The sequence below is a fragment of the Dipteris shenzhenensis genome, chromosome 24, assembly GCF_047967505.1.
Source record: "Dipteris shenzhenensis isolate YYH24624 ecotype China chromosome 24, Dip_SZ_1.0, whole genome shotgun sequence".
In the NCBI taxonomy this organism is placed as follows: domain Eukaryota; kingdom Viridiplantae; phylum Streptophyta; class Polypodiopsida; order Gleicheniales; family Dipteridaceae; genus Dipteris; species Dipteris shenzhenensis.
The window spans coordinates 16537156-16560502 of NC_141619.1; the positions used below are offsets into that span (position 1 = coordinate 16537156).

General features: G+C 39.6%; 2 protein-coding genes across 2 annotated transcripts; both read right to left on the reverse strand.

Moving 5' to 3' along the window:
* Positions 1 to 10804: 10804 nt before the first annotated feature.
* LOC147886286 (putative fructokinase-4) lies at positions 10805 to 13272 on the reverse strand. Its single transcript, XM_087395159.1, has 7 exons — positions 13077 to 13272; positions 12501 to 12713; positions 12060 to 12257; positions 11828 to 11965; positions 11532 to 11648; positions 11308 to 11425; positions 10805 to 10951 (listed from the first exon to the last, which is right to left on the reverse strand). Exons 1-7 carry the CDS (start codon positions 13215 to 13217, stop codon positions 10830 to 10832), a joined length of 1047 nt encoding a protein of 348 aa, XP_087251285.1. The 5' UTR covers positions 13218 to 13272; the 3' UTR covers positions 10805 to 10829.
* A 60-nt stretch (positions 13273 to 13332) lies between these two features.
* Positions 13333 to 14309, reverse strand: LOC147886287 (uncharacterized). The gene is made up of 4 exons (XM_087395083.1): positions 14128 to 14309; positions 13769 to 13855; positions 13484 to 13606; positions 13333 to 13388 (listed from the first exon to the last, which is right to left on the reverse strand). Exons 1-4 carry the CDS (start codon positions 14207 to 14209, stop codon positions 13333 to 13335), a joined length of 348 nt encoding a protein of 115 aa, XP_087251209.1. The 5' UTR covers positions 14210 to 14309.
* Positions 14310 to 23347: the final 9038 nt, after the last annotated feature.

Genomic DNA, 23347 nt, shown 5'->3' on the forward strand with positions numbered 1-23347 from the left:
GAGCCTATTGTATAGATTGATTCACATATCTTACGATGACCTTTCAATTAAAGTGGCATTTTTGGTGCCCATTTCAATCTGCTTCCAAGGCCTAAAGCTACTTATTTTTAGGTTTATGTGTCTTGGTCATCTATTTTCCGTTTTGAGCATTCTTTTAACCAAAACTTCAGGAAAAAAAAAATAGACTACTTTCAATGTCAATAATAAGGTCGATTCAAGCACTTGTTGGTTGATACTTTATAGTATACTTAGGGCTCGTTTTTGGCTGAAATTTGATCATAATTAAGTCTTCAATTCACCACCAAATTCAGCAAGTCTAAGGTAGCATTTTCAAAGATATTTTGAGTATTTTGGAACCATTCTAAAAAACAAAAGTTAAACATCAATTTTTCGCTCATGTGGCTCATGCCATATTGTAGACATAATTTTTGGTTCATGCCATAACCACACATAAAACAAAAAATTTGACACATTCTTCATGATGTTTTGAACACTTTTGGATGTCATTAAGGTCAATTCAAGCACTTGTTGCCGATACTTTATTATACATTTTGGGCCTGTTTCATCTCAAATTTGATCAAAAATTTCCCTTGACTTCACCATAAGGCTTAACAAGTCTAAGGAAAAAATTTCAAAGACATGTTGAGTATTTTGGCACCATTTTCAAAAGCACAATCCAAAACATCAAGTTTTGGCCTATAGTACTCATGCCATGTCCTAGTCATCGAGATTCAAATTCTATTTACTCTGTCTAGACATATTTAAGTTTTTATATAAATTGATCATTTGACACCGACATCTTGTCAACATCATCCGACAACAACCTTGTGTTTTTAGCAAAGCTAGACATCTCAAAGTATAGCATATGGAAGTATAAAATGAGAACAATACTTGTCTTGCAAGTTGGATGGGAATATGTGGATGGTAAACTACCTAGACTGCTTGGTTTTTTTATAATATATCCTACCATTATTAGAGATCAGTTAAACTGGGATAAGAAATGTAATTTTGCATATCATACAAAATGTACAAGATGCTGTGCCTAGTCAAATAAATACAATAAAAACATCAAAAGTTGCCTCGAATAATAGATCCTAGACCGCCGCCTGGTTTTTTGATAATAGATCCTGCCATTATTAGAGATCAGTTAAACTGGGATAAGAAATGTAATTATGCATATCAAACAAAATGTACAAGATGCTATGCTTAGTCAAATAAACATAATAAAAACATCAAAAGTTTCCTCGGATATGTTTGCAGTTTTGTATGAATCAAAGAACAACTCTAAGATTTTTGACACTAAGAAATCAAATTCATCAAAGATTTTGACATAGAAATGAATTCATACATGCATAGATACTATGATTTAAAGACATCAACACACAAGTTTCCCTAGTAGGAGAGAAAATAAAACATTAGGAAGTATCGTCCTTCATGGACATGGAGAAGGTTATAAGAACTTGGTCCAAAGTTTTAAAAGTACAATATTGGAATAATTCCAAATAGTCTGTCTTAGTGAAGGACTGAGAACACAAGCAAGCCAAGCTAGAAAAGCTCAAACAAGTGAGAAAGTATCTACCACCTTAAGCCAAATGAGAGGAGAGCTAGATCATCGTGTAGAGGAGGGAAAAAAATCAACAACAGCATTAGCATCAATAACAAAATAAAAATGAGGCCATTCTTCACATAGAGGAAATTTCCAAGGAAGAGGAAATTCATGAGGAAGCATAAAATTACAATTACTATTAGAAACTTAGCCATGGTGAAGAGAATTAGGAACAAAGCAATATGATGCAAGAGAATTAGGAACTAATTAGTCATTATGAAAGAGAATTAGGAATGACGCAATACCATAACCATCGAGGAAAGTTTGAGTAAGTGAAAATCGTTATAAGAATCATGGTCATTATGCTAATCAACAAGAATGAGGTTATTCAAAACAATAGAGAAATATGTACATTGTAATTGAGAGATTACAAGATGAAAAAGAAGCTCAAATCATTATGAAATCATAATGAGAGTACGATTAGCATGTCCGCAGTGTAGAAAAGAAAAGCTAAGACCCATGGTATATTGATAGTAGTGCATCATCTCATATGGAAAGCCATAAAGAATGGTTCACACACAAATGAAACTTATTAAAAGTTCAAAGCATGCAATCTATAGTATTAATGATATACCAAATCCTATTCGAGGGAAAGGCAAAGTACCGAGGGGGACAACTATACTAGAAATAAAGGATTAATTGAACATGTACTCTACGTTTCGACACTTAGTAAGAATTTATTATTAGTTGGATAAATGATAGAGAAGAGCTAGAGTAATCTTTCATGGATATGAATGCATAATCATAGACAAGTTAAAAGGATGCCAACTTGTTGGAAAAAGGGAATTAAAGAAGGAAGGATGTTCATAATGATAGCCTCAATGTTTTTATGCAATATTAGTTAAATATCCATGTGTGCCATCTTTAATACTATGGCACAAAAGATATGGACATGTGAAAAAAAATCAAAATATGGCGATTGGTCTTCCGCAACTCAAATTTCTTGGAAGTCTTTGAACCTTGTTGCTTTGGTAAGCAAGCAAGAGGTAGCTTTGTTAGAAGATTCCATATCATTGTGATTGATTGTATCATTTCAAGATGATTCAATTAGAAGACAATAAATTTTCAGTATGTGGTTCCAAGGACCACTCACAATGCACTTGACTTAGAATATTTTTGGGTCAAAGTCACTTGTCACTCACAATAAACTGCACAATTGATGAAACGAATTGTTAGGAGCATAGTGTCTTACCAAAAGCACTCTTGTAGTATGCATCTCCCATGCGACTTGTCTATAGGGTGCATTTATCTCCTTCCATTAACCCATTGGATGCAAGTATTTAAAGAATATATCAAGTTGGTCAGAAGAAATGATGGAGTGATGCCTTTTGATGGCATGATAGTAGATTTGATGAATATTTTCTTGGATAGTGCATAAGGTTATGGCAGAGGTAGAAACAAAGCATGGGCCTATGCCATGGTGAAGTGTAAATCTAGAGCACGATGAGCTTGGCCAAGCAAGATTCACTAAATTTTGAAAAGCGTGCTCAATAGAAAGGGACATTATCAAGCCCACATGGAATGAGTTTACATGATTGATGAGGTCTGAAACTTTCTTTTTTTGGGGGTTGAAAAATGCGAGTTTATATTAATATGATAGAGTCAATTATATACATCTTCAAAAAAGTCCTTAAGACTTCAAAATCGGGATCTAATCATTTGAAACAGTAACAGTAACATTAATGGTAGCAGTAAAACTCTGTTCAGCGTAACCATCATAGGCAGTACAGAAAAAAGAAAAACTATCCAGTTGTGTCTTGCGGCTCTTCTTTGGGGGCCAAGTGTGCCACCACTCAAAGAACAATTGTGCCTGGGATTCGAGGGTGGGGGCACGATTTTCAGACTCTAGTTTTTTGTCTTAGAGTAGGAGGCTTAAAGTTGTGTGGTGTGACTTCATTTACGAACTTTAATAGTAACTCCTGTAGGGTCCCTTCCTGAAACAGGTCTCTTATAAACCACTAGGGGAGGGGGAACCGCAGGAGACAAAGGCAAAGGGGGTGTAGCATACGACGGAGAAACCTGAGGGGCTATCGGAGTAGTAAGGGTAGATGATAACAAAGGGGACGCCGCGGGAGAAGGTGAAGAAGCATGACCTTGAAGCACTGGGAAGGAGAAAGAAGGCACAGAAGGCACATAATCCTTGGCCGTCGAAGTTGTCTGGCCGGGTCTAAGTACCAATTGAGGGGTGGATCCCGAAGGCATAGCATCTTTTCCCACTTGTTGTTGCATCTGTGCCAAAAGGGCGGTCTCTTTTTTTGCGAACTATTCGTCCTTCTTGTAGCATTCCTAGATTTGCTGCTACAACTGGGAGATCTTCTCAAGATTTGTACCTCTTTCTTGTGGTTATCCATAAATTCATCACAATTTCATTAGTATCCACATGCACATTGCTAAAGACCTTGGAGCATCTCTGTAAACATAGAGACCATAGAAGGGAACTTTCCCAGAAGACTTGAAAGAACTCTATAGGAAGCCCATCTTCTCCTGGTGTTGTCTTACCCTTCCCCATTTGATCAACTGATCCTTTAGTTCCTCTAAGGTCAGGTCTCTATCTAGATAGATGCTATCAAATGTGGAAACTTTTCTTTCTCTTACTTTAGAGCATTTCCCTCGAGCTATAGTCTTTTTTGTTGTGATAATCTCCTCCTCTCCTAGAAGCTGTTTAAAGTGTTCTGAGATCACCTCGAGGATTTCAATCGGGTCTTGGGTAAGTATGTTTCCGACTTGAAGAGAATCTAGGGATTCTTTAGCATGATTTTTCCTCAAGCTTTTGAACATATCATCATTGGCCTTATCTGCTCTTCCCACCCACCAATCACAAGTGTATATCTTGGCTTGGCTAGCTACTATTTCTGCTTTTGCTCTAAGTTTACCTCTGACAGTCCTCATCTATCTCTGTCCCTGTTCAGTGTTGTCCCTTTCAAGAAGAGCCAGTTGATCTTTGAGCTTTTGAGTTCTAAGAGACTTGGCTTTGTCAGCTCTGCGTTTGACTACTTTTAGGAAGACTTTTATCCTATCTGTGGCTTTGATCCATTTATCTGTTGCAGTTGTCCCACCAAAAGCATTGTTCTTGATTTTAACAATCTTATTCCTGACATACGGGGGTTGAAAAAAGAAAGGATTGGCCTTAAACCAAGAGCGGCCAATGATCTTGTCTTCCTTTTCCAAGACTTTTGAAATAGGTTTGTGGTCAGAGAAGGGGAGTGTTACCAAAGCTCTACTCTTAACACAAAGCATCTCATCAATGATTCTCTTAGAGCAATAGGCTCTATCTAAACACCCTTTTTTGTGGAGCTGTCCTATCTTATTATTTGTCCAAGTAAATGCAGTGTCTTTTGATATGTCAACCAACTCTGTCCTTTCTTTGAAGTGAGTCCAAGCATTCAGTTCATGACCTCTTATCACATTGCCTATCCCTTCCCATCTGTCAATTCTACTTTCGACCATGTTGAAGTCTCTTAGTAGAAGCACGTTGTCTGACAAGCGAACGCTTTCCCACAGAAGTGCTCTGTCTCTAGCTGAGTCCCAACAAGTTGCTTTGGGGCTTGCAGCGCTTTGAAGAGACTCCTTCCTCCACCTTGAACAGCTCCAATGTAGGAGCCTCTCGACACGTCCTGCATGGATGCCCTTGTTTGGGCCTGCTGCACTGGATCTTGTCGTGGAGCTCCATTGGATTGGCATGTAGATTTTGTTGTTGGAAAAGGTGACTCCTTTGGATTTTTTTATCGTTTTTTTCTCTGAGAATGACGGGAAGCTGTGGGGGCAGTTCTGAAGGTGCTTAGCAGTTCTCTGATAGTTGTAGATCCGCCATCATTTTGCATGTCACTATCCTCCACTTGGAATGTGAAGCCCATTGTCATACCGTCTTTTGCATTGTCTTTGGTTCATTCAAGATCTTGCATGATATCATCTGTCTTATTGTTGTCTTCATGATTCAGAGCTGGTGACTCAAGTTCACTAGAAAAGAGAGGGCTTACTTTAGCAGGGTAAACACACACCCTATCTCTGCTGCCATCGCTGGGGGAAACCTTATCTCCATTATCTCGCTAGAGGATGCCTATCCCTACTACCATCGCTAGAGGATGCCATTGAGGTCTGAAACTTTTTTGAAATGCCCTATAAATAAGTAGTTCATTCACTTATGTGAGCACTTTTGGTAATAATTGTTGTGCCAACTTTTTGTCAAAATTTGGTTTTATCTTCACCACAACTTTAGCACATCAATTGATCTTGTCAAGAAAGTTTTGCGAAATTTTGTATTCTTTTGGATTTAAAAATCATTTTTGAAACTATTTGATTTGTGTTTGGGATGTCAAATACCCACATGGTCCTTGGAAATATAGAATGGAAACGATTCATGTCTTACATGATAGATGGGAATATGCTGATGGTACACTACCTAGACCAATCGATGATCCATCAACACATGCTATTGCTTTGATACCATTGTAAGACACAATCTCCTTCGGTAGCCCATGGTGTTTGACCACAAACTTGAAGAAGAGCCTTGTTGTTGCTTGGGCATCCAAGGTACCCTTGTATGGAATGAAGTGTGCATACTTTGTGAGTCTACAAACCACCACAAAGATGTCGGTGTATCCTTCACTTTTTCTTTAATTGCATGGCTGAGAGGAGTTAGGGTAAAGGGCCTCCCTTTTGCCTTGATGCTTTCACCACCTCCCAACCTCCATCCTTGCAAAAAACCAGTTGCTCATCATGGCTATTGATGAGTACCTTGTTTGCTCTCAGCCACTTTTGCCCAAACACGAGCTCAAAATCATCCATTTGCTCCAACAGATCATGCACAAGCACCATGTGAATGAGATAAGAAGGACAAATATGCCTATCATTTGGTAAAGCAAAATGTAAAAGGTGTTTTATTTAGATAGTTGAATACTATGAAGACATCAAAAGAAGGATGGGATAAGAAGGACAAATATGCCTATCATTAAAAAAAATAAAAAATACAAGATGTTATGCTTGGATAGTTCAATACTATGATAATACGAAGGACTGGGTATGTTTGTAACTTTGTTTGAAACAAAGAATACATCTAGGATTTTGACATTGAGAAATCAAATTAATGAAATATTTTGACATAGCAATGATGATATTAGGACATACCTATGTACTATGAGTCAAAGAGATCGACACACTTGTAGCTATACGACGACTATAAAGTTTAAAGAGATTGTGCAAGTTATCCTCAATGGACTCGGTGAAGGATATGAGAATTTAGCTCAAAGCATAGCAATTCAAAAGCAAGTGCCATCACCATATAACAAGATAGGTATGACACTATGTCAAATGAAAGAGTAAAAATCATCAATGTAAAGGACAAAGAGAGTGGGGGAAACACTACTTTGCCCTAATGGTGTTTCTCATCTCCCCTAATAGCCCTCATGTGGTGTACACTCTACTTATAAATCTCTCATACAAGTCCATGACTATCCATATAACATTGTGTGCTATGCCCAAATCTTGAGTAGGCCTACACCTAGGCACTGAATTGGATGCCTTTAGAGAGTCCACAAAGTAGCAACACACTCTTTGCTTCTTGTGTCTGGATTCCTCTATGAGGGCTCTTAGGGCGATCTCACCTAAAGCCTACCTATGTAGTCGCTCGCATGCCTGCACTCTCAATATGCTCCTTGGCCATCAGATGGCCAACCTTGATACTCTAATAGCTACTTGCATCCATGGGATTCCTTGCTTTGTAATTTGTTATAATAGCATTTATAGTCCAAGAGGTCAAAAATACTTTATACAAGGACCCATTGAATAACTTCAATAGGACTAGAGCCAGTACCCTCACCACATGGTTCGCATAAAGGCCCTCTTGAACTTTGCTTTACCATTTTTTAACTTCTTGATGGCCAAGCTATAGTGAAGAGTGTGCAACATGTAACTAATATTCCAAATTACAAATCTTGAAAATATGCAATGTTAACACATATGCAATCCAATGAAATCTCAATATCAATAGATTTTAATGACTTAAGGTTATCTTTTGTTGAGGTAAAATTTGTGCTTAGTATGACAATGTCACGGGATTCTATGGGTTCAATCAACTCTTTAAAAAAAGCATTTTGATACAAATGAATTTGGTAGTAGATCAACCTCCTATGCCCTAGCCATAATCTCAACTGGTATCCAAAGTGCCTTGTTAAGCATCCACGGGCATTCAAAATCTCACTTGATAACTCCTATCCCTGACACCATTTTGATTGCCACATAAACCCTTCATGCCTCGTTCATGCTGCTTGGTGTGGCAAGATGTAGGTTTCAATATTAGAGTATTATATTTGGTTACTAGCACGTGGTCGATACATTGATAAAATATCCTCTTTTTAAGTAACATGAAATATTATTAACAAAGCATTTGTAAATAGTGTCTTTCATGAAGTATTATTAGCAAAGCATCTAGAAATAGTATAGATCATTTTGTAGACTCAAGGTATAGAAAAGATCAACATTCTTATAGAACTTTTCTTTTGCCAAACTTACATTGCCCTATTATGTCCCTCTTTCGAACAAAAACTAGAAAGTCCTACCAATTAGTGTCCCCCTTGTCGAAGTTGATTTTCCAATTAGCATAAGCCTAAAAGTTGAAATATTAGGGTCTTTGCAACCAATAGAAGGTGCCCAATGGGTGCCCATTGTATGGGCATTGAAAAAATTGTATGAGTAGGTTCTCATGGGTAGGCCTTTATAGACACACTCTAGACGCACTCCCCACTCAAAGGTGATAAAAACCCATTAATGAGCAACAAGTAGAGCCCATCCCGGACGAGAAATATGTGAGTGGCTGGTCTAATGGGTGCCCGTCCATGAGCAGCCAAGGTTGACTACCCATGGATGGGCAGACTTTGTGTTTGACTTGCTAGCCAACTAGGATCCATGCATTGCATTTGGGCAGGCATTGTGTAAAGCGTTCACCACCTGCCATTTCATTTATTCGTTGTCATTGGTTAAATTGCTTCATCATGGAAGGAACTTGCTCTTCGGACCCTTGCCTCTTAAGAGGACCTCCTTGCGCCAATTCTACCGATGCAATTTTAGTAGGCCCCTGCTTAGCTAGCATTTCCAGAAATGCAATCCCATGAAGGTTTCAAGGTCTTGTTTAATGCAGATCTGCAGGCTGTTACAACCAATCCCATAGCCATCAGACTATTTGGGCCAATAAGGAGCTTTGGGCATTGCAAGGTAGAGTGAGAATCCCAAAATTTCAGGATGGTGAGCTAAAGCTGGTTTCAGAGCTTGGAGAAGCTCTCTCAAACCTCCAGCTCTCCTTTTCCTCTCCCACTCTTCTCCCTCTCTTTATTTTTTGCCTGCTCTCCTTCTACTCTCAATCCCCTCCCCCCCTCTTCCACTGCTCTTCGTCTCGACTCTCCATCTTCCTCGCTGTAGGCTCAAGTACTGCTACTCCCCCCTTTTCTTGCTTAGCATACTAGCTCCCTCACCACTCCCCCTACCTTAGTCTAGTATCCTACTATGGGAGAGGCTTGTGAGAATGGCATAATGACAGTGGTGGGCAGCACTGTTGCGGGTGGTGAATGCCTTAGATGTGACAGTGAACATGGTGAATGTTGTTCAAAGAACATACATAAGGGAAGGGAAGGAGCCGGTGTTGGCAATAGTGTTCGGGTATCCAGAAGTGGGAGAGGTAGCCTACAAGAAGTAGCGATAAGTCCCTAGATTTGATCTTGAGTTGAAGGGTTATTTCGAGAATAATCGATTGGGACTACTCCCACATGCATTCTGACAGAAACGAGCCAATGGGATTTGGAAACCTCTAGCATGATTCACATCTTAGAAATTTGTCAACTTGCGACTATGTTTCATTGATTTGCTTTGGAGCTTTTATTGTCTCAAACGTCCTTTGATTGCATTTTGTAGCTCGATAGAAGCTTTGATGATGTAGAGGGGAGGAGGAGTTCTTTTGTGTAGAGCATAAGGCACCATAGTCAAAGGAGAAATTTTGCAGACATTATTGCAACAATTTGAGCATGGCATGATTGAATAGAAAAGCAGGTAGGACCAACCTTCATTCAAGAGTGACAATTGTCATAGCAGGCCATGGCCAAAACATCCTTGGTTCCAATCCTATGTCACACAGTAGTCCTTGCAAAATGACATTAAGGTTGAAAAATCCTAGATGGTAGGATCAACTATGAGTTCTAATATCAGATGTACATTACTAAAGGACCAACTAGACCTCATCAGATGTTAATGCCTAATGTCAATACCTTTGAAGGCAAAAAAGATATGCATCTCTTTGCCAATTTCTATGGAAGCCATGGCATACTAAAACACATGCTAGAGTTACATTTGGACTATCTTTTAATGATATTCCATTCAAAGCAAGCCAAATGGTTCCTTTGATATCTCCTTAACCATTTCAAGCATGGAACAACATGAAGGATGTTTTTCTCATAGGTTTCAAACCAATTGAAATTGAGGAAGATGTCAAAATGAAACTCAATAAACTATATCAAAGAAGTTGTCTGCCCTCCCTGTCCTTCCCTTCCCCCTTCACGGGGGTAACCTTATGTTACCTTAGGTTAAGTTAGTTACTTTAGGTTAGGATAACTTAGGATGGGTTAGGTAGATTGGATTACCTTAAGGAAGGTCTACTTCAAATAATGTAAATTTATGACATTTAATTGGAATCCTTTTTTGGCATGTGAATACGTAGAAAATAAGAAATATTGGACTTTGAATCATGGTCATATCATTTGCATTACAGAAGTTATGAAAATTTTAAGAGATGCTCCAGAATGTCATTCAACATTAATCTATTGTAGAAATCCCTTTCTCAAATTTTTAGGCGCATAGCACATTTGGTTCATTATTATCACAATGAAAACAATAGCAAGGATATGCTAAAGAGAGATTTAGGTGAGATCTACAGAATTTGTGTTCATACTTAAGTAATAATAGAGGCAAGCCAAATTAAACGCTCAAAGCTCTTTTTGCAAAAAAAAAAGAAAACGCTCAAAGCTGAGTGAAATCAAACAGTTTGGTACATGTAGGTATCCAAATAATTTTCCAAAACCATTTAGATGCTCGGTACAAAACAAAATCATCAATGTGTTTGCTGAAGCGTCCATTTTATAAAGCACATATTTCATTTTAGCCTGTATTACAATCATAGTACACCTGACATGTGCATTCCTTGAAATTTGCTACTTCGATTTCGAGTGATTCCAAAAAATTGAAATTATAGCACAATATCATCTTTTTCTAAGTCTAAAATTTCTCTGGATTGTTGGCGAGATGGGACTCTCCATTGTGATATATTTTGCCATGAAGGCACTCGTGGTAGCTTTCGGTCACCATCATCTGGTCAAATTTACAACTGGTTAGAGCTCAAGCAAAGTACATCTATGAACTTGGCAGCTGGAAATTTGAGCAAAACATGATTAAAAGCTCTTGGCTTGACATAGCTTAGGTCTATTATAGGTGTCCTTGAGCAATGATATTTAAAATATTACTGCAGACGTTTACACTCAGACCCTATGACGTATAAAGCAAAGTCTACACTCTTGTCAAAAGGAAAGTATAGTCTAACAGACAATGATTGTGACAGGCATCTGTTGTGCCACTCAAAAGTTGAAATTACAAATAGATTAATCATACCAGCAATCCTTAACCCAACGAACAGAAGATGGAGGATAAAATAGAAGTCAGAGTCTTACTTATCAGCCCCAAAACTGTATCTTTGTCTGGCAAAGCTGGAATGGCTCCTCTTTCGGTGGTAGTCAATGCCCCACAGGCATTAGCAAAACGCAATGCCTCTTTCAAGCGAGCTTCATCCTGAGCAATGATCAGATAATTCCTTTTAATTATGTTGGGCACCACTCCATATGGTTGAATTTTTAAGATAAAAAATGCAGGAAGGATGTTGTACATTCTCTTATACCTTATACAATGAAAGATCGATGACAAGCTGACTCAGGATACCACCAACAAATGCATCACCAGCACCTGTTGTGTCAACGGCACTCACTTGAAAGCCTGGAACTCTTCCATGAAAATTCTGAATTATAGGGAAGGAGTTAACACCACCATACATCAATATAAAGCTACTACATGCAAAACTTGGAAAAAGGAACAACATGCCAAAAACTACTTCTAGTTGAACCTACATAGTATGGTTGGCCATTTGAAGTGATAATTACAGAAAACATGCATAAGACCGAAAAGACTGCTCGTTACCTTGGTGTAATATCTACATCCTTCCTGTCCCTCAGTTATAAGTAGCAACTTGAGACCAGAGTGCCAAAGTTGCAGTGCTACATCGTCACTGTATGGGTCTCCACCATTAGTAAGGAATGCAACTTCCTCTTCACTGACCTGACATTAAAAAACTAAAAGTTATCTGTCTACTAACTTCATTGAAAAGACCTACACAAACAAATGAATTCATAAGAGAAGAGTGTAACATTACCTTGATCAAATCTGCCTCCTTCCAAATGCTCAGAATACCTTTTCGTGCTTCTTCAGATGAAGGCCACAAAGGAAGCCTCACATTGGGATCATAGGAGAGAAGTGCTCCAGAATTTTTGGCAGCCCGCATTGCTGCTAAATGTGCAGATCTACAGGGTTCTGATATCAAACTTATGGATCCATAATGAAATATTGAGGCCTGTTGGATACAGGATCTCATAATCAGAGAGAAGGAAATCTTTTAACTTAACTTCCCATTTGTTCAACCTTACGGCTTGACAGAATATGCCATATTAATAGGCTAAAACTAACAACTGCTCATCAAACTGATTCAACACCAAATGTATCTAATCAAGAAAGGGAAGAGCAAGAAGAATCCTTAGTGATGTTTGCAGGAAAATCAGGTTCCCAAAATTGATGATAATGGTTTCTGAGCAGACACCTTAGAGATAAGATCTAAATCAAGTTCAGACTCCTGTAGCAGCATATCAGCACTTGGATTCCTGTAGAACATAAACTCTCGTTCGCCATCATCTCGCAGGGTCACAAATGCCAGAGCAGTCCTAGCATTGGCATCGAATCTGATACCATGCGAGCTTACTCCATTTTGAGTCAATATACTTTTTAGCATATGACCGAACTCATCATCACCAACCTGCTCATAATATAAATGTGCAATTCAAGTTGTATGTATGAGGTGGCTTCATTAAACTGATCTAATTTTACCATGCAAGCGTCCAGGCACCAACTAAAATTTCTGATCTTCCAAATGAATGATACATTTAAAAGGCCCAGTTACATTGCCCTCTTCTTTGCGCTTTGAGTCTGAGGAAAAGTTAGCCATATTCACATTGAAAACTCGATAATCATAAGATGAAGACTGTATTTCCCGCTAATCAGTAATCAAGATCAAATGGGTTGGGAAATAGAGAATGAGGTGGAAGTGCTTGACTTAAGACTCAGGATGCCTTAACTTTGCAACGCTACCGTAAAATGCAGGAAAATAGAATGAACTCACCTTCCCTATAAAAGCAGAATGACCACCCAGCCTTGCAATGCAAACAGCCACATTTGCAGGTGCACCACCTGGAGCTTTCTTGAATGATGGTGCCTCAGCCAATGAGTATCCGCTAAGTGTAGGAACAAAATCAATCAGCATTTCTCCGAAGCATACAATTAGATCTGTTTTGAAGGCTTGGTCTCCATTAGCTTCCAGTATCCGAAGTCCCAAAAAAAGAGTATAATATAGAAGGCCACAAATACGAAGAACAAGGTCAGCTGCTGAGCGAAAGTGTTTCGAATACCTTATAACAAGCCTTTACAACATACGCTGAAAATACAAATACACTATTAAACAATGTGGGGATGCTATGCTCAGGCGAAGATCAATCCTATAAAAATAACAGATAGCAGATTGTGCCTTACCTTGTTGCACACGATTCTGGAATTCTGTTTCACTGAGGGCTTCATTTAACGAATTTGGGATGGGGTTGATGCTCAAGCTATGCAAGTTGGCTTGTGGCTCCTGGGTTGTTGCTTGGATCCCTCCTGTAAACATGGGCCCAGAAATACATCTAAGCTGAAGCCCAGTGTTCCTGGCTCCAATTCTGTCATCAGTGCTTCACTGATGGTTTGCGCCAAGCCTTCAAGCAAAATATGTCTGATGCTGATACGAAATACAAGACTTCTCAGTTGAATCATAAATCATACCTCCAAAGGAGCAATGCAGCACATCACAGCCATTTTCCTTGTCTATCGCAGCTTTGTGCCTGGTGCATGAATTCGGCCCATTCCCTCCTATAAACAAGGGACGTGCTGGAAACAGTCATTTCCTTGTATACGGACAACGGAAAGTCTTCCATCCAGGTCGTACTGTGCCGTGATAGGAGAACTCAAAAACCATTTTTTGCGTGCAATGATTTAGAACGGATGAGAGTTTCAAGAAATCGTTCGGAACGGATGAAAACTAGCAAGAGACCCATCGAGGCGTTGCGAAACAAACCCAATTATATAGGCTAAAGAGAGCTGTAGAGCTAGGTTCCGAGCCCGATGCAACGTAAGCTGCGTACCTGAAAATTGGGGTGCAGGATTGGGACGATCGGAAGCCGAGGAAGGGCAGGAGGATGAGGAGTAGTGAAGGGGGGCTGCCATGGCAGCTGAGGTGGAGGGGGGGCTACAAAGCAAGCAAGGAAGAAGGAGACTCGGAAGGAGATGAGATATGGGGAAGTGGGTTGGCAAAAGAAAGGGAAGGGGAGGGCGAAATCGAAATGGGCAGAGAGGAGAGGAAGAAGTTCTTGGCAAGGTGGCAAGGAAGGCGTTAGGAAGAAGAAGATTGATTATGGGAACCGTAGACGAAGCTGCAGGTTCTATATTACGTGCACGTGCATCGTGCATGTGCATGTGCATTTGTGAATAGAGGTGGCAAAATAAAAGACAACGCAAGATCTAACGCTTTGGCTTTTGCATGCATGCACCCAAAAAGAAGAAGATAACCGGTGCTCTCCATCCACATCACCTCTTTTTCCCCTTATCCATCTCCTTCCTCTCGCAAGCTCTTTCTCATGCATGCCACCACCCTGCCTGTTGCCTCTACCTCTGCCTCTGACCCTATCCTCCCCTGTCCATCTTATGCAAGGACCTCCCCGCTCTGGTGGGAGTGTTGAAATCTTAGCACGCCCCTGCCCAGCCACCACCAGCATTTCCAGAATTGCATCCCCATGAAGCCTCATGGAGGTTTGCGCATTTCTTTAATGCACCTCAGTGCACTTTTGGCATGCTCTTATAGTCGATCCAATAGCCCTCAGACTATTTGGGCCAATAAGGCGATTTGGGCATGCAAGGGTGAGCCAACATCCTGGAATTTCAGGATTGTGGGCTAGAGCTGCAATGGCAGCCCAGCATTCTCAGCCAGCCCTAGCCCTTCATGGGGCTGCGAGAGGGCCTGGGAGAGCCCTACTAGCATGCGTGGGGAAGCTTTCTAACGATCCCACTAGCCATTCCCTCCTCATTGCACTCACTAACCTGCATTTGGCCCACTCCATCTGCACATTTAAGGTTGTTCACAGCCTACACCATCATGGGCATGCCCAGTATGGACCATAGACGAGCAAAATTGCATGCTCACATCCATCCTGCTACCCAGATGCATTCAATGCACCCTAGGGAGGCATGGGTGGGTGGGTGCATTCTATAAACACCCTTAGCTTCGAATTTGTGCCCTTCGCATCATCATGCAACACACATTACCAATCTATCATTCATGCAACGTCACACAAGCTTAAGCCTTTCCCAACTTGTAATCATAATCTGCACACCTATCATTTTAGAAAACATAATTTATGATTATGCATGTAATCTGAGGAGGCAAGACTTGATGCACACCCCCCTAAGCCTTTGACGATGGAAAAACAGTTGCTGTCCCACAGCCAGTTTTCTAATCCAAATGTTGGACAAGGTCCACCATTAGATGAAGACATTTTTGGAAAGAGAAAATGGGCCCATTTATAGCCAACATTTTTACCAAAGGTAAATATTCAATGAGTTAGGGTAAGTAGTATTACCCATTTTTCACAAAAAGTGAATTTAAATGATGACTTGTCATTCCTCTTGCTACGGGCCAATAAAATCTTTTTAAATCTTAAGAGATCCAATCTTCCATCTAAAAATTTACCACCTCCCTTAGGCGTTTCATGTGGGGAACAAATTGAACTTTTTGTTTCATGAAAGGCCTCCCTCGAGTCATGTTGCTTGTTCGATCCAATAAATGCCTATGATACCATTGATTCATTAATTTTCAAACGTGAAACATTTAGGCCAATGAATTAACAACACACGGCCACTATTGTAGACAAACTATGATAGTATTCATGTTCCACTGCAGTCATCCTTATAATCGATAACAATAGCAAGCTCTACTACACAGAGTCCACCCTTCTTCTTAGACTGATGCATGCCACATGGCACGGTTTGCATGCCTCATTAAGAGATCCAATCTTCCATCTAAAATTTTACCCACCTCCCTTAGGCACTTCACATGGGGAATGAAATGAAGCCAAACTCTTTGGTTCATGAAAGACCTCAGGTCATGTTTGCCTTTTAGATCCAATAAATGCATGTGATACCATCGATTCACCAATTTGAGGCACTAATTTTTTTGGCAAATGAAGTAATAACACACGATCATTGTTGTAGACAAACTACTATAGTAGACTAGGCTTCACGTTTCACCTTAGTTGCCCTTACAACAATCAACGGTGACAGGAGGCTCCAAAGCACATAGTCTACCCTCTTTCTCGGATTGATGCATGTTGCATGGTGCTATCTCACAAAACAACATAAAGGGGAGGATGTGAGGATCCTAGAAGATAGAGGATGAGGATGAGGATGTAGATGTGATGGAGGAAGAGGGTGAAAATGGAGGTGGAGCCAAGGGTGGAATGACCAAGGTGGTCTAGATAGAGGATGAACATGGTAAATTGTATTTTTTAAGTACATGCATAGTCGTGTTAACTAGAAAGTCCGACTGCACTTTCCTACTCACCATTGGTTAGCCTACATTATTTTATTTTTTGGCCATGTTGACTATAGGTTCCGTATGTTTCTACTAACTATGGATGAAGGTATAGAAGTCATGACAATACATGATCATGGCCTAACAATGGTTGTGATTGTGGAAAAGATGGAAAACTAGTTTGAAAATTTCAATCGCCAAGTAAGCTTTTGGATTTTGAAGCACTGGATAAGCTTAGCCAGCAAGAATTGCTAGATGTTGAAAAATTTTTAACAGCCTGAAAGATCCATTGCCAAGTAGATTTGAATGAAGAATATACTCTTTCAACAAAATTCAATCGAATAAGGCAACAAAGAAATATGGAGATTTGTGTCAAAATATAACTCTACTCTATCATATGGTCAAACAATGTCAACAGTAAATCAAGAAGTTGCCAGCTAGTTTCAATCAAGCTATAGTCCACTACTGAGATTTGAGTATGCATATATAGAAAAAGGACAAGTATCTTGCATGGATTTGACTTCCAACAATATCATGAGATTTTAAAACGTTTCAATCTTGTCTAAAGTCTATGGAAATGGAAAAGATGTTTCTACTATTTCAAATGCTCTATGTCAAAACTTTTTTAGATTTTCTACTCACCACTCTCTTGCTTTCAACGCACTGCCTATTTCGACAATTCGCCATGGTGAAATCATGATCAAACTTTACATTCAAGTGACAAATTATTGACTCATTTCCACACTTGGTTGAAGTAGCTAAACAAAAATTACAAGGATCTAATCTAGACATTTTGTTTATGTACCATTACCTAGCTACAAAAGAATCAACAATCAGAGACTCACAAGCCCAAATAGGGGCCCCCAGTTTGCATGTTCAATTAATTTGTTTCAACGGGGGGAGGGCGAAATGTTTGGTTAAGGTAAGGTGGATCCAATGTTTTGATTAATTAAGGTATAAGGGGGTGGCGCAGGCTTCTTCCAGAAGCGTCATTGCAGATCGTGAGTGGCACAGGCTTATTTCAGAAGATTGTGCATCCAGCGGCTTCTGAAATACATAAAAGGAGGAGGGGGGTGATAGATTGCAAGCAAAGAGAAGGGGGGCTATGAAAGCCTCCCAAGAAGGAGAAGGGGAGGAAGGGGGAGAGATGGAAGGTAGGGGGAAGAGAGTAGTGAGAGAGGAGGGGTAAGGGGAGGAGCTGACCGAGAGGGAGAGGGGAGGGTGGAGAGGAAGTTTCGAAGAGACAAGTGAGAGCATAGAGGGGAGGGTGGAGGGTGGAGAGGGGAGTGTAGAAGAGCCGAGCGGAGTAGAAGAGTGTAGAGGGGAGGGTGGAGTAGAGAGGGGAGGGTGGAGGGAGCGGAGAGATAGGAGCCTAGGGAGCAGAGCGATAGAGCAAAGAGAGGCGATGTAAATTAACATAGTATAGATAGATAGTTTAATTGCGAGTTCAAGCAAAAAGAAGATTCATTCACAAGGCCATTTTTCTAGGGTTAAAAAAGTTCTCTCGGTGTGCATGCTAGGGATTATGGAGGATGGATGCCCTCTCAATTTGTTCAAGTGATCGAGTTCAAGATGAGAGATGTAGCTATAGTCATATTCAACGAGTCAATGCAACCAACATCAAGGACATGGTCTAGGAACCATGAGGGTGCAAACTCAACAAAGTGATTGGATTGGACGACTTACATAGGGAATTAATTGGATTAATCAGCCACAAGGATTTTGGGTAGATAGATTTTGGTCTATGTGAGCACTTGGGTAATCCACGAGGTGCCTACGCAATTCGATATGATGAGTGGACTATAGATATCCACTCTTCTACTGCATCAAAGTGTTATGTAGAGATTTTATTGCTCCAAAAGAAGAAGGTCTAATCAATCTCAATGGGCTCATATTTGTTGGTGATCTATAGGTGTTTAAATACACTCGATCCACTAGTGGGCTCATATTTGTTGGTGAATACACTCAATCCATTGAGGTACAAACATGTATTGGTTATTAAGATCAATATGCTCAAGGACTCATGCCCCTTAACTAGTGGAATTCCACACTAGAGACACCTGAGGATTGATCTCTAGCAAGGGAGCAACCTCAAGGCTAGAAAACAAAGGAAATGCCTCAACAAGTTGAGGATTTATAGGATGAAAGAGGAAGGCTAAGGAGCCATTAGTAATGAAGGAGTTTGAAAAGGAGACTTGGATTAGAATGATTTTGATGAAATATCACCCATGTCCAACATGAAAATACCATTAGAATAAACATATGAGAAATGCTTCAAAGCGAGGTCATGATAAACTTTATTCATTTGTGTGTATCTACTCACATTGTTTACTTTCATTTATCTAGAGTGTGATAGAGTGTATTTAAAAGTCCACTTCAATCTCTCCTCAATTGAGCATTGGGACCATTATAGATTACTCTAAACCATTTCAAATTTAGAGTAACTAAATTGTCTAAATCCAACATTAACATCTAAATTACTCAATCAACCTAATTATAAAATTAGCCATGATCACACAATCAAATGTGATCTGCTTTGAATCGATGCATTCCACATGAAAGGGATTCTCCCTCCCTCTCTCTCCCTCCCCCTCCCTCCTCTCTCTCCACCTCCCTCCCTCCACCTCCCTCCACCTCCCTCTCCCTCTCCCTCTCCCTCTCCCTCTCCCTCTCCCTCTCCCTCTCCCTCTCTCTCTCTCCCTCCTCCTCCCTCTCCCTCTCCCTCCCTCCACCTCCCTCTCCCTCTCCCCTCCTTTGTCTTGCTCCTCCCTCCTCCCTCCCCCCCTCCTCCTACTCCTTTTGGCTCCTCCTCCTCCCTCCTTCCTCTCCCCTCCTTCTCCAGTTACCTTACTCCCTCTTTGTATGACCACAATGCACTATATTTCTTATAGTAAAATAAAACATATTTGAAAATCATGGCCATGGTCTATAAGAAATCGTTACATGTATAAGTTGAATAGTAAGATTTTGGCATGCAAATCACATCCCCTTGCAAACTCCCACACCCACACTCACTTATCGTCTCCACATTGTTCTTGGCCTGATGAAGACCTTCTTGTAGCCAATGACATGGCATGTCTTCTAGGAGAAGAGCAAGGATTGTTAGATATGGTTGTGTCCTAGAGAGGTCCTAGATGCATGGATGTTTTTATCAAAGATATATATATATATATATATAATCCTGGTGAAAGTTTATCGAGCTTTTTTTTAAGTTTCACAATATTGATAGCATATAGCAAAATTGTGTATATTTTCTTTTTAATTTTGAAGTAAAATATGTAAATCATGGCGAAACTTTCAAAATTTCTACATAAAAGTTTCAAATCCTGGCGAATGTTTTGAAATTTTGATTTTATTAGGCCATACAAACTTTTGACACCAATGTCAAAGTTTCACTTCCTAATGAAACTAACATGAAAAAATCATCCCTGGTCCTATGTCTCTATCAAATATTCTCCTTGTATGTGCTCTCTATTTTTGTCTCTTCAAGTTTTGCAATCCACTTTTGGCATGTCATTGCTATTGAGAATACAAAACTTATTTACCTTCTCTCTCAAAGATTCTTTCATGTTTATTATAATCCCTTTTCTGGAGAAATCTCACCCACCACACAATCATTATCTTTAAACTGCTAAAAGAGAGGCATACAGGGATCTATGCTCATAAGAATCTCCATTATATATACCAAGGACCCTTACACCAATCAACCCTCTATCATGCTTCTCCTAGGCCTTGATGTTTCCTAATAGATCCCCTCAAGTTTTTCAAAAATATTTTGAGAAAAAGCATCCAATAACTATGAATTGTCTCACAATGGCAACCTCATCCAATCTATGCAAAAGCAAGTGTGCTTAGATGGTCATAATGTTTGAGGAAAAGTGCTTCTCTAGCAAACACAAAACTTTGACAACATTCTGCCCTAGCTTTTTGGACACTTGATAGAGAGATATCATTCAAAGAGATACATCTTTTAACTTGCACATGCCAAAATAAGATTGCAACATTAGTCATGGTCAAATCCAAACCAATATATAATAAATAAATCTAATGATGGATAGTAAGCATGCCTCATGATGGCACTAATCTTGTAGATGGATTTTTTGATGGCTTCTAATAGGCATCCTTCTACCATAACTAGAAGAATAAACTATATGTACAAAATCACATGATCATGAAGAGCGATTCAATATTTAAAAAAGCACCCGTGTAAGAACTTATGCCAATTATGAGACTTGAGGCCACAAAGCTATTGTCTCTAGTGAAAGCTCGCTTTAGGCAATGCATGTGTCCCATTGGAAATTTGTTGTTGTTTCTTTGTGGCCACAAATCCCTCATCTTCATTTCTCTTAGGTCCTCTCATACTCCCTTTGTATCTCTCTCACCCACCAAATACTCCCAAATTATGGATCTCAATCATTTCATTTCTCTTAGGTCGTCTCATACTCCCTTTGTAGCTCTATCACCAATAAAATACTCCCAAATTTGTATGGGATAAAAGAGGTGATTTAGTTGTAAGTGAATCCAATAAGGAAGCTTGTGGAAGACCAATAGTCCCTTCATCTCGGGCAGAGGATGCTCTTCATGCTCGTAGCCATTCACTTTCCTTTGAGTGGGTTGGTTTGAAACCAATGATCCCATCACATGCACATGATGGTTACATGAAAGTCCCTAGAAATAAAGGCCTTTGGATGTTGGTATTTAGATTGTGATCTTTCTTTTAACTCAGAGAAGAAACTAAGATTCACATAAAATGATACATAAAATATCAAAAGCTGAAATTCTTTTTCACACCAAAATGATTTCAATTATACAATAGAAAAGCACATGAATTTGTCGCTCATCACTACTATGCTTTTTGCAACCTAATAATCTAAGCCACAAAGCCTTCTACAGGAACATGCTTTTCAGCTTGACCTCCTTGATACACAAGCAAAAAAGAGTTGCCACATAGTTGACACACACAAGTCTTCTTTCAAGATCTGCCATGAAAATATAGAATGGAAGGAGATGAGCTACAAAAGCATGCCACAAGGAGGTAGCATAGAAGCCACCACATGAGATCTTTGATCACCACCATGCATTGATTGTGTCCTCAAGCAACCATGAAGTAGAACTACCTCACAGGTTGAAGGTGCAATCGCCAATAGTGCAAGCCGATCCCTATCATTATCATGAAATGGGCCAAGGGTCACAAAACTCATCTACTCTCTTAAAACTTCTAGTCACGAGATCTTTGATCACCACCATGCATTGAATGTGTCCTCAAGCAGCCATATATGAAGTAGAACCGCTCATAGTTTGAAGATGCAACCAACAGTAGTGTATGACAATCCCTATCCTTCTCATAAAATCTTCCAAGGGTCACAAAGCTCCTCTACACTCATGGAGCTTTTTGCAAACATACATCAAATTGAATGGAGGGGAAGCTATTCATTACCCTTCTCTAGTTGCCTTATTGAATGCATTCAAGCCCTTCTCCAGCTGCCTTATTGCATGCTTTTGGGCCACGTGTTTAGGCATGGCCTCTACTCCTAGACCGCACAAGGTTTCTCTAACCCTTATCATTCTAACCCGCCCCCCTCCAGTTACACTAGATACTACCAACAACAAAAATCAAGACACCTACTATGAGAATATCAAAACTATGAAAAAAGTCAAGATGCCTACTATGAGAATATCAAAAGTATCATCTCATGGAGAGCTCAGAAAGCATAGGTAGCATCAACATCAATCACAAGATGTTCTTCTTGAACTAGACTTGCAAATGGATCTCCCTGACCTTCTCCAATAATGCAGGCCTTTGAATTGCTACTAGCATCTCATCCTACTTTGTTCTTGTTATCAAAATATTGCTTGTAGCAGTTCCTTTGTTCTTGTAATAAAAAGCTCGCTTGTAGTATTTCCTTTCATCGTGTACCTCATGTCCACGATATCTGCATACTAATTCTTTGTTCTTTCTCTTATATGTTGGTTCTCTTGTTCCTGCTATACTCATCTCAACCATCCTCTCTCTTATATGTTGTTTCTCTTGTTCTTGCTATACTCCTCCGAACCCTCCTCTCTTCATGTCTTGAAAACTCAAAGCATCATTGTTAACCATTAAAATGGTGACTTATTCATTGTACCTAGTTGGTAGACTGGTTAGTACTCGGTTAGTATTATAGTTTAGCATTGGCATTATCCTAGAGGCATATACTAAAAAAGAGAACTCCAATTATTATACTTGGAAGTATAAGATGGAGACAATAGTCATTCTACACAACAACTTGGGGCATGTAGATGGAACCCTGTCTATCTACCAATTGGCACACACTAGATCCTACCATTGTCCAAGCACAAGTAGAACGGGATAAGAATTATAAGTATGGCTATCACTTGATCAAGAAAAATGTTCAAGATGTCATGCTTGGACAAGTAAACACAGTCAAGACATCAAAGGTAGTGTGGGATGTGTTGTCAACTCTTTATGAGTCAAAGATCATTTCCAAAATTTGACACTCAAAAGCTAGATCAATCTGAGTTTTTGCAATAGTAATGAATCTATTCATGCCTGTGTAATTAGAATCAACAAAATCAACAGCTGACCATGAAGTTTGCATAAATCGTTCAAGTCGTCCTCAATGTACACGGAGAAAGATATAAGAATCTTTTGCAAAGTATTCCTAGACAAAGGCAAGTTTCATTACTAGAAGAAATGCAATCAATGTTTCTTGGTGTGGAACTTAGGGCTCAGCCATTAAAGCAAAGAAATGTCAATCCAATGAGCACATTCATAGCCT